At 40.2% G+C, this 17,275-nt stretch overlaps 1 protein-coding gene across 1 annotated transcript in view; it reads right to left on the bottom strand.

The window, feature by feature from the left end:
• Positions 1–2,608: 2,608 nt before the first annotated feature.
• The window catches only part of aldh7a1 (aldehyde dehydrogenase 7 family member A1), a 42,544-nt gene continuing 27,877 nt past the window's right edge, over positions 2,609–17,275 (bottom strand). Inside the window, exons 11-18 of the mRNA XM_033017539.1 lie at positions 11,355–11,449; positions 11,086–11,170; positions 8,764–8,870; positions 7,003–7,119; positions 6,608–6,705; positions 6,011–6,084; positions 4,104–4,179; positions 2,609–2,969 (exon numbers count right to left, since the gene is read on the bottom strand). Of these exons, the coding sequence (XP_032873430.1) occupies positions 2,915–2,969; positions 4,104–4,179; positions 6,011–6,084; positions 6,608–6,705; positions 7,003–7,119; positions 8,764–8,870; positions 11,086–11,170; positions 11,355–11,449 (707 nt within the window). The 3' untranslated portion in view covers positions 2,609–2,914. The remainder of the gene's footprint in view (positions 2,970–4,103; positions 4,180–6,010; positions 6,085–6,607; positions 6,706–7,002; positions 7,120–8,763; positions 8,871–11,085; positions 11,171–11,354; positions 11,450–17,275) is intronic.

The following is a 17,275-nucleotide window of genomic DNA, read 5'->3' on the forward strand; positions in this document are numbered from 1 at the left end:
TTTTAAAAGAGTTTAAAAGAATTTAGCGGTATTCCTCTAAGTTACTTCTTGCTTCCCAGTGTTCACTATTGGAGTTAAGATCTTTTACCGCACATGGGTAGAAACTATTTTTTAGTCTACCGGTGCGAGCCTGCAGAGACCTGAGTCGCCTCCCCGAGGGTAGCAGAGTAAAAAGGTGGTTGGCAGGGTGGGATGTGTCCTTCTTGATATTTATGGCCCTGCGCAAGCATGGGCCTTGTATATGTCATCCAAGGAGGGCATCCAAGTATTTGGAGATTAAATTGAAGTTTCTAATCATATTGATCCAATGGATTCAATAAAAATAGATTGGAGCAAATTCTTTTTTGGACATGAGATAATATGCAAACTCTAGACAGCCAGCTGTCAAGGTCAGGGGGTAACCCAGCCTACTGGACCCATCACCAGCTGCTACATTACGGTACTGCTGTTTAAGATTCGTAATGAGCCAGGGGACACAAGTTCAGCAAAGCACAAAGGGCTAGAAGAACTCAGTGGGTCAGGAGGAAGAAGGGCCCTTTGTGCTGGAACAACAGTCCCAACCCAAAAGGTCACCTGTCCATTTCCTCCACAGATGTTGCCTGACCTGCTGAGTTCCTCTTGCATCTTGTTTTATGCTCAATTTTCCACCATTTGTCTCCAATTCCTCATGTCTCCATTTTGTGGCAGAACTTGAGGATGTCAAAAGACACTTGGCTGCACTTGGCCTTATCCTTCTAAACCTTTCCTATCCAAGTATTTGTCCAAATGTCTCTTAAATTATGTTATAGTACCTGCCTCGACTACCTCCTCTGGCAGCTCTCCTCTACACACCACCCACGGTGTGGAAAAAGTTGCCCCTCAGGTTCCCATTAAATCTTTCCCCTCTCACATTGAACCCATGTCCTCTGGTTCTTGAATTACATAGCGCAGAGTGTAAGTTAACCAAAGAAACATTAGAGTTGAACTCCAGAATCTTGGCAAGCTTTATAAGTCAAATTATTTGTTTAGGCTGACAGTGACCATTAGGAATATGTTTTATCAAAATATTGTTGTAGAGGCCTACTACTATTACTTCAGCAACACATTTTACCACGTAACCAAATTTTCACAATGTAAAGTCTAGACACAAAATATCCCCATACTTGACCGGCTGAGTTCTTTCAATTTACTTTGAACCACATTCTCAGTTAGGCAACCACATCATGAAATCAATTAAATTGCCTTCATGTTGAATGCAAGGAAAGATCCCCTGAGATTACTTTACACAGCTGTGCTGCTCAACGCTGGTGACATCTGTTATACTTCACTCGTTGTCTCATCATTGGCCATTTGTATGAAACAGATAAATTTTTCCATTTAACGAAAAATTGTGATTGGAGTGTCAAGTCAGTGAGTTTATTGTCATGTGTCCCAGATAGCAATGCAAGAATTTCATTATCCTGCAGCACTACAGAATATTGTAGTCATAAATACAGATCAGATCAGTGTGTCCATATACCATAGAATATATATACACACACACATCAGTAAACAGATAAAGTGCAATAGGTTGTTAGAGTTCAGTTTGTTTGAAGTTGTGTTTAATAGTCTGATGACTGTGGGGAAGTAGCTATTCCTGAACCTGGATGTTGCAGATTTCAGGCTCCTGTACCTTCTACCCGATGGCAGCAGAGAGACGAGTGTGTGGCAAGTATGGTGTGGGTCCTTGATGCTGGCAGCCTTTTTGAGGCAGCGACAGCGATTGATTCTCTCGATGGTAGGGAGGTCAGAGCTGATGATGGACTGGGCAGTGGTTACAACATTTTGCAGCCTTTTCCACTCCTGGACGCTCAGGTTGCCGAACCAAGCCACGATGCAACCAGTCAGCATGCTCTCTACTGTGCACATGTAGAAGTTCGAGAGTCCTCCTTGACATACCAACTCTCCGTAATCTTCTCAGGAAGTAGAGGTGCTGATGTGCTTTCTTTATGATTGCATCAGTGATCTGGGACCAGGAGAGATCTTTGGAAATATGAACGCCCAGGAATTTGAAGTTCTTGACCCTTTCCACTATCGACCCGTTGATATAAACGGGACTTTGGGACCCCATCCTACCCCTTCCGAAGTCCACAATCAGTTCCTTGGTTTTGCTGGTGTTGAGAGCCAGGTTATGACACAAATTAAGAGTAAATGGCTCAATTGTAAACATGTATTGTCTTTCCGCTGACTGGATAGCACGCAACCTCAGTACATGTGACAAACTAAACTAAATCTCGCAGAGCTATGAAATAGGTTCAACTTGAGAAGGTCTAAATGAGAAACTGGAAATATACATACATTTTCCTTTATTCAAATACAGTGCTGTCTCACTATTCTCATTTTATTGAGGACATTTTAGTTTTACTGCAATGAAAAAATTGTGAATATACTTCCACGATAGTCTGGATCAGGAACAATCACACAAACCCTGCCACATTAAAGACCTGAAAAAAAACATTATTCCATCACAAATGTAGATGTAATCTATGCTGCACATGCTGTAGAAACAAAACAATTATTGCTGTCAAGTGCACAAGTGACAATTATAAAAATCTGTTAAAGCAAAGAAAAATAAAGAACATGCGCCAAGTCATTTGAAAGCTTCAGGTTTTATTTTCAGTTTAGTTGTCACTGGAGAGAGAATCTGAATACATTGTTGGATATACTAACATTGTTAGTAATGACAAACAGATGTTGTTCATTAGTCTCAAAAGCTGAAAAGCTGAAGAAAATCAGAAAGTCCAAATGTCAAAGTCTGGTATTTTATACATCAAATCATTTTAACTGATTCTAAATATTGCAGCACATGATTTAATTCCGGTTCTGAAAATTATTGTAGTCTTTCATTGTTTCTCATTCAAAGTCTTGATAGTTGCTATAAAATCACGAATCCTCTTTATTCAAACTTGATTCCTTGTGCCAGAGGAAGTTCCTTGCTGTAGTTGATGGTGCTAAAGCAAATAGGAAAAGGGGTTACTTACTGTCAATGAAGTAAATCACCCTGGCTAAGATACCAAGAAAAATCAGTATGATCCTTATTAAACTAAATTTACGTTGTGATTTATCACTGTTGTCCAAGAATTATTCTTGGCTGTTTATTAAAATAAAGATCAAATACTGCAGAGGCTGGAAATATATTAAAAAGAACAGAAAATGCTGGAACATCCAGATTCTAAAGCAGCATCCGTGGACAAAGGAAAACAACATTTCAAGTTGATAACTTTTCATTAGATTTGATCACGTCATCAACCCAAAACATTTGTCCAGTCCTTGGTGCATCCAATTGACAATCCGTCCATGAAATACAGCAGGTCCAAATTAACAACCAGATCTCAGGTGATGGAATCAGCAGCCATGTCCTTACCTCAGAAGTCATTTAAATATAATTGAATGGATTATAAGGATGAGTAATGTTTCAGGACAGGGTCAGAAACATCATCCATTCTTTTTCTCCAGAGATGCTGCCTGAGCCATTGAGTTACTCCAGCACTTTGTGTCTATCTTTGGCAGAAACCAGAATCTGCAGTTCTTTGTTTCCACAAAGAAACATTCTAATTGGCCGAGTCTCATTTGTAAAATTATAGCCAGCCCGACATCAATGAGCTGAGAATATGCCCTTCAGCCTTGAACCTGCCATCAAAGATATGGCTTACATCTGTGGAATACCAACATTATACCAAGTTACAGGCAAATTGTCAGCAACATGTTATTACATCAGATCCCAAATAGTATAATTGCCCTGTTTTTACAGACACAGCATTTTGCAGACTCAAGTCCCATGAGAAAACTGCTTTGTTTTTTTTTAATTCCTCATTTGACAAAGAATATAATAAATTATTTCTCTCTTCAAATGTAGGCATCAATTTTCAGGACATCAATCGTGAAATGTATTACATTCACCAAATTGAGGCCAATGATCAGATCACTCATGGTATTTCTGAATAATTGAGCAGGATTAAATAATCCTCCTCATGAATACAATTCCCAATTTAAAGCTTTGGCAATTTTTTTAAGTATTCTTTTATCCTGTCTACTGCTCATATTATAGACATTGAGTAACACCAGCCAACTACCCATTTACATACCAGGTAGATCTCCTCATGTAATGCTTCCAAGCATCACTGCCAGATTCTCTGCCTCCACCCGTGTGTTTTTCTCCACCTGCAAACATTCAAACAGTCAGGATAATAAATGAAAGGAAAAAAAAGGCTGCAGTGCCTTGCATCAATAACTTCTGGAAATATCAACTAAAAAATTACAACTCCATAAAACGTCAATAATCCAGTTTAAAAGTAGTGCAGAAAGCGGGGTTTCACCGCTTTAAAAGATGTGCAGGAAACAAGGACCTGGTGAAATTAAACGGAACAGGTATCAGTGCTGTGGCGAGTATAAAGGCACCACGGGAAACAGATACAAGTAGGTCAGATGCCGAACGATCAGGATTTACGAGACGGGGGATAGTGGATTATCAGTTTTGCTGTACGACACAATTATCACCCTTAATGAGGTTACTGTGTCACCAAATCACCATCTAATTACCTACATCAGGGCTGTGCTAGGATTAAAGAGTTTAAAAACAGCTTCGGAAACCAATTCTCAAATGCTCCAAATGTCACAACTCTTAAGTATAAATATCATCATACTTAATGTGTGTTGCCTCATCTTTGAATGAAATTGTCTGAAGAAGGGTCTCGACCCGAAATGTCACACATTCCTTCTCTCCAGAGATGCTGCCTGTCCTGCTGAGTTACTCCAGCTTTTTGTGTCTAACTTTCTTTTCATTTCCTTCAAAATTAGTGAATGTAAGCATGGACAAAACCTAAAACCAGGAAGATTAGATGTTTGAAGTAGGTGTTTAGTGAATTTAATAAATAATAATCATCAGTCTCCGAGAGTAAAGTGTAAAAGGAGAACTGTTTAATGCAAGATGACAAATTTTCCCAGCAGACAGAATGAGGAACACTGGGTCAATCTGATGATAAAGAACAGAAAGACTATGTGAGTAAAGCAATGGCGAGAGAGATTTGAATTCTTTTTTTTTCTTTTTTTAAAAAAAAAATTTATTTTATTAGAAGTACAATCATATGGCACCAAAGTGACTAATATATATTTTCATAATACATTTTATGTACAGATTCTTATTTTTTTTGTTATATTAAAGAAAGATTAGAATAAGAAAAATAAATTAGATAGTAAAGGATAGAAAAGCGTGAGATATATAGTGTGTGAAGAAAAAGAAAAAAGATGAATGAGTGAAGAAAGTTGAGAAAAAGAAAATAGAAAAAAGAGAATAAGACAAAAAAAAAAAAAAAGGTAAGGAGATCATTGTTTATAATCTTGACCAACCCTCGTCCAGTCCTGAAACAGTTAGTTTTTACAATTGTGTTGCACCATATGATTCCAAAAAGACGACAAATGGAGACCAACTCGTTATGAATTGGTCTGATTTATCCATTAGGAGGAATCGCATTTCCTCAAGATGTGCGGTGTCCAACAAAATGTAAAAGCATAGTCAAAAATGATGTGATGGGCATGGCAAAAAAAAACAAAAAACGTGTGTTTGTTTAGGTATAAACTGTTGTGGGTTTTTAAATCAAGAAAACTTAAATCTTTCATCTTTGCGTACTTATTTGCTGTCAATTATGAATAGCTACGTGATGCAAAACCCATGACATTAGTATAAATCATTTGGTTTCATATCATGTGAAGCCTAACAAGATATTGTCTTTTAACACAACGTCACAGTATTGTTGGACATTAATTGGACCAGAGGGTGATTTCCATCATTTTGTAGACACCCCATTTTCTTGCTGAACCATAAAGTTCAGATGTGTTTATTCTGCTACACTTACTCCAATGACAAGCACGAAGTCTGTGTTTGGCTCGTCTACAGATTATTAATTCTGCAACACATTTCCCATAATATTGCAATAAGACACTTGAAATTGTAAATTAAGAAAGTCGCCATGATAAAAGTAATTTTAAAAAGTACCAAAAGCTCCTCCAATTTCAGCACCACTGGTTGGAATGTTGACATTTACAACTCCACAATCTGAACCTTTGGGTCTGAGCAGAAAAACAAAAAAATATTAGGAAGCAACTCACAGGAAACAAATAATCAATAAATGCTTCAGAGGAAGGATCTTTAAAGCAAAAAATCAAATTTCCACCAGGTTTTACTGTGCTTTTTACAATGTGATACTGAATAGAATTTCTCTGCAAATGCAAACAAGAACAAAGATTTGAAATAAAAACTGCTTCAATTCTGCTCGTTGTAAATGTGTATCTGATAAGAGATTAACTTAAAGCAAAAAGATACCGAGTGGCCAAATGTATTCCGATCTTTTAACTTCACTTTACAGCAACAGCAAAATGATGACAAAAGGAAAATTACACTCTGGATCTTTATATTTTTGGTGGGGCTGAGAAGACTAAACCTAAGTGGACAAAGAGAGAATCAGTATTGCCTGGAGATTTGAATACGTGCATTTTACTTAATTCATGCTGAGCAATTAGGTTACAGCCGTGCTTCAGTTTACAGGTATATTAGTGCAAAGTGCTCACTCAGAAATAAATTTAAAAAGCTTACCCAAGCCAACGGAACATTCTACCTACATCCTTGGTGAAGATGCTGCTGGAGAGACCTTGTTTGACCTCATTGTTCCACGCAAATGCTTCTTGCTCTGACTGCAAGATAAATACAGCATTAAGGGATGCATAAAGGAAAACTGAATATTTATGTTTTAATTACGTGCTAAATGTCAATCCTGAATGGGCAACATTTTTTGCATTTACCATTACACTATTAAAATTGCACAATTATATTTTAAAAAGCAGTAACAATAAACTGTGATGGTACATTCACTAACCATAATCAGTACTTTATTCAAATAAAACCAGGATTAAATGCAAATAAATCAGAACATTCAAAGGCCCAATACTGCATTTTAAAGTGCATTCATTCAAACAATAAACTTACTTTACCTTAAATTTGAGAACATAAAGAATTGGTGCAAACGTCTCAGTATGAACAATGGTTGCATCGTGGGGAAGTCCAGTTACAATAGTTGGTTCTACATAGTTGCCTGGGCGATCAATTTTCTAGAATAACACAACAATATCAATATTGGTATACATCATCTTTTTATGTTATAATAAACCACTAGCACAAAGAAAGAATAAGATACAAACTTAATTCATGCTCGAGTATTCTGCTCCTGCAGGAAGAGTTTGTCCATTCAGTCAAAGTCAACTAATCAATGCTTTCACACCAGCATTGATCTGGCATGCTATCTTCATGAAACAGCAATTTAGAATTGGAAGATTCCTCAAGATATGATAAGAAAGACCATTGTAGCGGCGCCAAACGTGGTCAGGAAGAGGCCAGACGTCAGGCTGGTTCAAACAGTAGTTTTTATTCCATTGTTACAGGTAAGTTTGATCCGCTAACGTAATTGTCATTGCTGCTGTAGCTGAGCGAGGTTGTTCTCTTGAGCTCAGCTACCTGTTGACTGCGTATATCTCAAGGTGAGATAAGCTTATGTAGCAGGACACTCCCCCTAGCCCATGACGTCACGTGCCAGCCCTCGTAGCTACTGACGAGGGTTCGACCATAAGTGGTCTGTGTATCAGCTGACGCCACACCATGAGATATCCTAGATCATTTAAGTGCACTGCACTGCTGGTAGTTTATGATAGAGCACACTGGATGAGTAGAAACCAATACTTCTCAATGTTGTCAAATTACCTATCTAACAACAGCTATGCAATCTTCAAATGAACAATTTGAAGGCTTGTAGCTATTGCCATGGCCTGCCAAAATTCCTCATCCATGACGAGGCTGTTTATTTCCATCTCCTCAAAATTGCTCACTTCCGCTTCTACTTCACTCCCTTAGATGCTGAAGTCCTTCATCAGCAACCCATTATCCCAATGTTCTTCTTCATACACACTCTGTAACCATAGAAGTAAAGTGTAGAAACATGCCTTTCAGCCCACAATTCCTGGGCCAACCATGATACCAAATTAAACTAACCCCATCTTCCTGCACCTGATCCATATCCCTCTGTTCCCCGCATGTGCACGGGCCTGTCTAAATGCCTCTTAAGCATTGCTATCAAATCTGCTGCCAACATCTTCCAGGCACCCACCACTCTGTTTAAAAAAAAAAACTTGCCTTGCATATCTCCTTTAAATGTCCCCGCCTCTAACCTTAAAGCTACGCCCTCCAATATCTGCCATTTCTATGCTGGGAAAAGGCCTGACTGTCTACCCTCTCATAATTTTACACGCTTCTATCAGGTCACCTCCTTCAGGCAAAGTTCCAGAACTAAAAAGCAATGAAAGTTTGTCCAACCTCTCCTTAAAGCCAACACTAACATGGAAACATCCTGGTGAACCTCTTCTGCACCTCTCACAAGACCTACACCTCGTTCCTTTAAATACGATGACCAGAACTGTACACACTGCTCCAAGTGTGGCCCAACAAAAGTGTTATGTAGCTACAACTTGACTTTGTGACTTTTATACTCAAGTGTTGTGTATTATTTGATCAAACCAATTACCATATTACCAAGTAACTAACTTCCACCTTTCATTTGCACACATCCTTTCTAAAGAAATACTGATTTAAACCCTCATCTTCAAATTCCTCCACTGTCTAAAGACATCCTGGCTGTGTGAAATCCTGTAACCTAAACTTATTGTTACCCGCCATTTATCCATCATAAGTGGCAAATGTCTTACCATTCCACCACAAGCCATATTGCCACCTTGCTCTCGGGCCTGTTCCACTGCATTTTTGTACATCTCCACTGACTGCTTAGTGTGAAGGGGGCCATATAAAGTATTAGCTGAAAGAAATAAAAATATTTACTTGATTTGGTTAAAACATAGATAGACTCCAAGAATAGAACACATTTGTTATGATACAATTATATTCCAGAACAGATGGTATAATTACCAACAATCATTATACAAGCTTGCCTCAGATGATAAATCATGCATAATTTTCTAGTCACATTCAATTCACGATTGGTTTTCACACATGGCACGACAATGTCCCCAAGGGAAATAAAAAGTTAAATATTTAGTATTTGAAACCTTTAGCAAATCTTTCATGATATTTTTCATGGCCCCTTTCTACTCACTGATGCTGTAACAATAAACATATTTCTTATTTTCCCCTTAATTTCAGTCATATGGCATGGAAATAAGCCCTGCAGCGCAACTGACACACACAAACAACAATGTCCCATCTATACTAGTCCCATCTACCCATGTTTGGCCCATATCCCTCTAACTTTCTTTCATCACCTTCCATGCCAAATTCCAGCCTCCAACCTGGATGGGGTATTGGATCCGCCCCATCCAGCCAACCTAGTTTAAACCCACCCTGGAGCACTAGCAAACCTGTCTATCAGGATATTGGTATAGTGCAGGTGCGACCCATCCCTCTTGTACAGGTCACCTCTGACCCAGAAGAGACCTCAATGGACCAGAAATATGAACCTCTACTCCCAGCGCCAACTCCTTAATCACAAATTCACCCGTCTTATCTTCCAATGCAGGGGAACATTGCCCTCCTGTCCTCCTGTGCTCAGCCTTCTCGCCAAAGCCTCACAGATCCCCTCAACACAGCCTCTCTCCCAACACGGCTGCTCCCAATAGGCCTCTCTAATACATCTGGCCTTCCCTTTCTTGGCTGCTCAACAAGCCAATTTTAATCACTCAACTAATCCAACAGCTGCCTTTTGAAATCTGACAATGTCTCAGTTTATCTGGTAGATAATTCAGCTGATGTTTATCGTCAGACTTCTCCGTGGATTGTCACCTTGTCGTGGTGGAGAAGCTTGTGTGGTCCTGAGATCTTGAGAGTGATGCCGTATGGAGCTCTGCTCCTGGTGGGGTCACCCATGGTGGTATGGTCGAGGGGGAGGTCTCTGACAAAGAGCAATCCAACCAAGACCTCAATGGTGGAACAGGCGGAGGATGATGGCTGACCTTAGTGGAGCGTCACAAAGGGTGGGGAGGCGGATGAAGGCTGCAGCAGAAAAGGGTCCCCGGTCGTCTTGGATTCCATGCCACTGAATTCTGATCCAGCTCTGTCAAGGACCGTGTGGTGGCTGTCTGTGCACCAGTCTCCCCACATTAAACAAAGTCACACACAGGCGTCCTCCATGAGAGGACAGTCATACTCGTTTCGGGTGACCGCCGATGATGATGATGATGATCCTGTCAGTATCCAATTGTAAATAAGGATCTCTCTTAGGCTGTAAGTAATTATGAACTGCCAACTTCTGGGATCTGATTGTGCGGTGCAAGAGTTGGCAGGCTGCCAGCAAATAGATTGGAGAATGGCAGAGAGTTACAAAATGTGACAAAAAAATGGCAGCGAGCACACAAAATTTACTGCATCTATTACTACTACTGGTAAACTCCACCTGGTATTGCCTTTGACCTGGTTGCAAGAAGTGGTATAGGGTAGGGACAGCATTTTGAGTTGGCAGAGATAGCTGAAGAGGTGGGAGGTATTGCCAAGAATAGGAGGCAGAAGAAGAGCAAGCAGGGAGGATCAACACAGGGGAGAAGATGTGAGTGAGTTGGTGGTTTGCTGGAATGGTTGATTTACATCACTTTGGATGGGAAGACCAGAGAGAAGGAATTACCGATTTATCTTTATGTTACAAAAATGTTCACCTTGCACTCTATATACCATCTAATCTTAACTAACTTCTTGTACACTACAGCAATTAAAAATATGCATGACAAACAAAAACAGAATTTCAAAGACTAATGAAGCTCCAGATGATCTGAGGAAATTTAGTAACTTTGTTAACATCCAAGGTGGAAAAATTAAACCTTTCTTCCAGACTTGCAGTGCTAAATTTTGAATACTGCTGTTCTCCGCTTGCTTGCTTTAATGATGATCCTAGCTTTGTTTATTGTACCTTAAGATCCCATTTCATTACTTAAAAGTGCATTTCAGTGTACCTTCAGAACAGCTACTCATATGAATTATTGCTAGCAATGGCTTTCAATCTACAAACAATGTTTCTTTAAACTTACAGTCCAATGGATCTCCAATTCGGACCTGTCTGTAAGCCTTGACCAGTCTTTCCACCACCTCATCGTGAATGCTTTCATGTAAAAACTATAAGGAAAAGCAGAAAATGGGATGGCCCACTTCATGTTGCTGAAATGCAAAACTGTAAAATATAAATTTGAGCCAATGGTTTCTTTCTTTAAGCAAGTAAACCTGCATTACAAGTGACTGACTGTTTACTTCAGAAAATATTTATTAGAAAAATTGTACCAACTGCGATGTAACAACTCACCAGCCGCCTGGTTGATGTGCACCTCTGTCCCGCAGTTCCCACAGCAGCAAACAGAACAGATGGAATTACCATATTTAGATCGGCATCATCAAACACTGCCAAGAAAAAGACAATATCAGTCAAATCCCATGAAGAAACACAGGGAAACAAACATATTGTAAAAGTGTTCATAAACCATACTCTCTGATACAAGTCAAAGTTTCCCATTAGATATTTGGCGACCAGACAATGCAGCAGAAGATTATCTTGATTTCCTAAAAGGATGATCGATGAACATATTTAAAGTCAGATGCTTCAATGCTCAGACCTACAGAGATGTAATTAAATACTTTAAATTGTACATTTGGGTACAACATGTCTGTTCACACAGGGAAACGTAATTTGATAGAAAAAGCTACACTAACTGGACAAAAAAAAGACACAAAGTGCTGGAGTAATTCAGCCAGACAGCATTTCTGGAGAACATGAATTTGTGATCAGTGGGAATCGGTCTATAGAAGGGTCCCAACCAGAAATGTCACCTATTCATGCTCTCGAGAGGTGCTGTCTGACCTACTGAGTTATTCCAGCACTTTGTGCCTTTTTTTGTAAACCAACATTCGCAGTTCCTTGCTTCTAGAACAAACTGCACAACCCTGCATTCATAATTACATGAACATAGTTACATATTAGTCTGAAGAATAGTCCCAACCCAAAACATTGTCTATCCATTCCTCCACAGATGCTGCTGAGTTCTAGCATTTGGGCTTTGCTCACAATTCCAGCAATTTCATGTGTCTCCGAGTAATATATTACTCTTCCAATTGTAGATATCTGTTTTAGGGTTAACATCACATTTGGCTTCCTGCCATGGATGTATTAATATAAGGCTCATTTGTGAATTACTTAAATATTCTCTAAATTATCAACATATGCTCAAAATGTCAATGTCGCAATTGCACTTGAAAATAATGGGATGAGGTGCTCTCCAAAGACAAATTAACTGGGCATTCTTTATTTAAAATATAGGTTACTTTAAACAAGAGGCTGGGACAGTTACACAGCACTGATTCCAGAGTTCAGAAACATTAAAACCCAGAAGTAATAGTTTGTTCCACTTGTAAGAGCTTTGTACAATGTCCAATAGATCCATATATTGTTCATATTAAGAGAAAATAAACATTTCCATAAACCTTTACAGACATAATACATTGCATTATATTCCTGCAAGTGGAAAAAAGTTCTTATTTAGCATTTCCACAGGTGAAGTGTAAAATAAACCCAAGTTACAACAAAACAAATCGAGAAAGCTTCAACCCCAATTCAAATCTGGTAGACTTGCAGTACCTATTTTTTACCAGAGGATGGCAACCAAATTAGGATTCCTTAGCAAATATTATTAATTTTACAATATTGAGATGAGGCAGCAGCAGTAAAGATTTATAGAATCCTTCCTCAGTCTTCAGATGTTAGGCTTCCCCAAAGCAATCTATGATGATGCTTAAGTATTTTGAAGGCAAGTTATTGCTCTCATGTAGAAAATTTTGCACATAAAGGTTTCATAAAGCACAAGGCAATGATGGTCTCGTTATAAGAGTATCAATTATTACAACACAAGATAATTCTCCTCGTCTTCGTCAAAGTAGTGCCACGGAAGCTTGCATGCCCACCTGGGAGAGCAGACAGGACCTTGCTGTAGCATAGGTAGACACAAAATGCTAGAGTAACTCAGCAGTTCAGGCAGCATCTCTGGAGAAAATGGATAGGAGACGTTTAAGGTCTGAAGAAAATCCCGACCCGAAACATCATCTATCTATTATCTCCAGAAATGCTGATTGACCTGCTGAGTTATTCTACCATTTTGTGTCCATCTTTGGTATAAACCAGCATCTGCAATTCCTTGTTATTACACCTTGTTGTAACATCTTGTCCGAAAGATGGCACTCTGACAGAGTAACTACCTTTTCAAACTGACTCTAGTCATTTAAACCAAAATAGAGGGATGTGGCCACCCCAGCAATTACTTTTTCAACAATGTGGCAGCTGGAGTGATAACTCTTTCCAAATTGGTGGGACATACCAATGAAAATATATATTTTATATTTAAACAAGATAATTAAAAAACAATTTATCGACATGTCATATTCTATTCAAGATAGGAGACACCTTCTGCAGATAATGAACAGGTTGAGGATGGATTTTTGGCACAAATGGAAAACTGCTAAAGCTGTAGCTAATGTTGTTGGACCTTTACAAGTTCAGGCACAGGTAAATGTATCAAATGATTACATATATATTGCCTTAGCTTCTGTGTCAAGATAACAACTGCTATAGACTGTCATTTAAAAATTGCCAAAACCAAATTAAAGGGGTTGCTCAAATAGCAGTATACTCGAGATTTTGGAACACCTCTCTTAAAAATGGGGCAACCAGAACTACATATAATATTCCAAATACGGCCTAACCTAAGTTTTCTAATGCTGCAAAGTGACTTCTTGACTCCTTTGCTTAATGCACAGACCATTTAAGGCAAGCATAAAGCATACCATATGACTTCTTTACCATTTTATTTTCAATGAAGTTCACAAAGAGTTAGGTCTCCTTGAAGACCCACAGTGTTTGACATTCTGCACTTTTTCTCCTCCCTCTCCTCTGCCACATTCCTCCTCTCCCTTCTTGTCCATGTTCCTCCTGCCTCTTTACTCCCCTCATGGCCATAGTGGAAACCCGCCAGATCGGCCACCACTGCGGCAAGCATCGCCACAAATGGTTTTTCCAAACTTAGAATTAACTTCCATATATTGGATAGAGGTCCACAGAAGTTAACAAACAACCTGAAAGGCCAAATGGACAATGAATCTGCATCTGCGTGAGATACTGCTTTACAGAGCTGTTGAAAGCACTTTCCCTCTTGCGGATGCTACGAGCTCTTCACGCTCTTTATTATATTGTATGACAGACATTGGAGCAAAAAATTACGATACATTGCATATACTAATTTGTTTATTCAACCTATAATACGTTTCTTACACGCATCCTCGAAGAAATGTACTTCTGCAAAGATTATTTTATTCTGCTATCTCGATGGTTAGGGGTTAAGGAAAGTGTCAGTCAGTGCATGCTCAATTCGGGAAATCTGTCCCTAGCTCTAGAAGGTTAGATTGCATGGGATCCAAAGAGAGATAGCTGAATGGATATGGGCACTGGCATGGACCCTAGCTATGCCTGCCTCTTTGTAGGGTACATCGAACAATCGCTGTTCCAGGCGTACACTTGCCCTATCCCCGAACTCTACCTGCGCTGCATTGACGACTGCATTGGTGCTACCTCCTGCACCCATGCAGAACTCATTGACTTCATCAACTTCACCACCAATTTCCATCATGCACTCAAATTCACTTGGACCATTTCTAGATCTCACCGTCTCCATCACAGGAACAGACTATTGGCCGACATCTACTACAAACCTACTGACTCTCATAGCTATCTATAGTACACTTCTTCCCACCCTGCTTCCTGTAAAGACTATATCCCCTACTACCAATTCCTCCATCTATGCAACATCTGTGCCCAGGATGAGGTTTTTCATACCAGAGATGTCCTCAGTCTTTAGGAAATGGGGGTTCCCCTCTTCCATTATAGAGGAGGCTCTCACTAGGGTCCCCTCAATATCCCTCAGCTCCGCTCTTGCTCCCCCTCTCCCCCATTCGTAACAAGGACAGAGTCCCCCTTGTCCTCACCTTCCTCCCCATCAGCTGTCGCATACAATAGACAATAGGTGCAGGAGTAGGCCATTCGGCCCTTCGAGCCAGCACCGCCATTCAATGTGATCATGGCTGATCATCCCCAATCAGTACCCCATTCCTGCCTTCTCCGCATATCCCCTGACCGCTATTTTTAAGAGCCCTATCTAGCTCTCTCTTGAAAGCATCCAGAGAACCTGCCTCCACCACCCTCTGAGGCAGAGAATTCCATAAACTCACCACTTTCTGTGAGAAAAAGTGTTTCCTCGTCTCCATTCTAAATGACTTACTCCTTATTCTTAAACTGTGGCCCCTAGTTCTGGACTCCTCCAACACCGGGAACATGTTTCCTGCCTCTAGCATGTCCAACCCCTTAACAATGTTATATGTTTCAATGAGATTCCCTCTCATCCTTCTAAACTCCAGAATGTACAAGCCCAGCTGCTCCATTCTCTCAGCATATGACAGTCACGCCATCCTGGGATTTAACCTTGTAAACTTACGCTGCACTCCCTCAATAGCAAGAATGTTCTTCCTCAAGTTAGGGGTCCAAAACTGCACACAACACTCCAGGTGTGGTCTAACTAGAGCTCTGTACAACTGCAGAAGGACTTTGTTGCTCCTATATTCGATTCCTCTTGTTATAAAGGCCAACATGCCATTCGCTTTCTTCACTGCCTGCTGTACCTGCATGCTTACTTTCATAGACTGATGTACAAGGACCCCCAGATCCCGTTGTACTTCCCCTTTTCCCAACTTGACGCCATTTAGATAGTACAGCATATAATCCTCCAACATGTTTGCCACCTCCAATGTGATCCCACTACTGGCTACATCTTCCCATCTCCACCCTTTTCTGCATTCCACAGAGCCCATTCCCTCAGAAACTCCCTGGTCAACTCGTCCCTTCCCACCCAAACTACCCCCTCCCCAGGTACTTTTCCCTGCAACCACAGGATATGCAACACCTGTCCCTATACCTCCCCCCTCGACTACATCCAAGGACCCAAACATTTTTTCCAGGTGAAGCAGAGGTTCACTTGCATTTCCTCCAACCTCATCTAGTGTATCTGCTGTTCCAGGTGTCAACTTCTCTACATCAGCGAGACTAAGCGCAGGCTCGGCAATCATTTCGCTGAACACCTCCGCTCAGTCAGTCTTAACTTACCTGATCTCCCGGTTGCTCAGCACTTCAACTCCCCCTCCCATTCCCAATCTGACCTTTCTGTCCTGGACCTCCTCCATTGTCAGAGTGAGGCCCAGCGTAAATTGGAGGAACAGCACCTCATATTTTGCTTGGGTAGTTTACACCTCAGCAGTATGAACATTGACTTCAAATAGCCCTTGCTTTCCCTCTCTATCCCTTTCCCCTTCCCAGTTCTCCCACCAGTCTTACTGTGTCCGACTACATTCTATCTTTGTCCCACCCACTCCCCTGACATCAGTCTGAAGGGTTTCGACCCGAAACGCCACCCATTCGTTCTCTCCAAAGATGCTGCCTGTACCCCTGACTTACTCCAGCATTTTATGTCTACCTTCGATGTAAACCAGCATCTGCAGTTCTTTCTTACACATAAGATCATAAGACATAGGAACAGAATTAGACCATTCAGCCCATCAAATCTGCTTTGCTCTTCGATCGTGGCTGATTTATTTATTCCTCTCAACCCCATCCTCCTGCCTTCTTCCCGTTACCTTTGATGCCCTTGCTAATCAAGAACCTATCAATCTCAGCTTTTGAAAATATGCAATGACTTGGCCTCTATAGCCATCTGTGGCAATAACTTCCACAGATGCACCATCCTGTGGCTAAAGAAATTCCTCATCTCCATTCTAAAGGTATGTCCGTTTATTCTGAGGCTGTTCTCTCTGGTCCCAGTCGCTCCCACTGCGGTGTCTTGGGGCAAAAGCCTACCAAAAGCACTCAAATATCACTTCTGCTAGACTCTATGAGTTGCACTCCCATTGAATTATCCAACATTGACCAGAGACTGGATTGGCACGAGCATGAAATTTCTGTTGTATTTAAAATATGCTTCATCCAGTAGAATGACGTGCACATTTTAGCTCAGCTTATGATTTACTAACCTTTTTTAAAGGTTTAATAAGTTTAAAAACAGTTCACTGAACATTAAACTGAACTTTAGTTGTCAGCCAAGCATACAACATTAAATTATAGAAAAACAAAGTCAATATTTT

Source organism: Amblyraja radiata, chromosome 3 (assembly GCF_010909765.2).
Source record: "Amblyraja radiata isolate CabotCenter1 chromosome 3, sAmbRad1.1.pri, whole genome shotgun sequence".
Lineage (NCBI taxonomy): Eukaryota > Metazoa > Chordata > Chondrichthyes > Rajiformes > Rajidae > Amblyraja > Amblyraja radiata.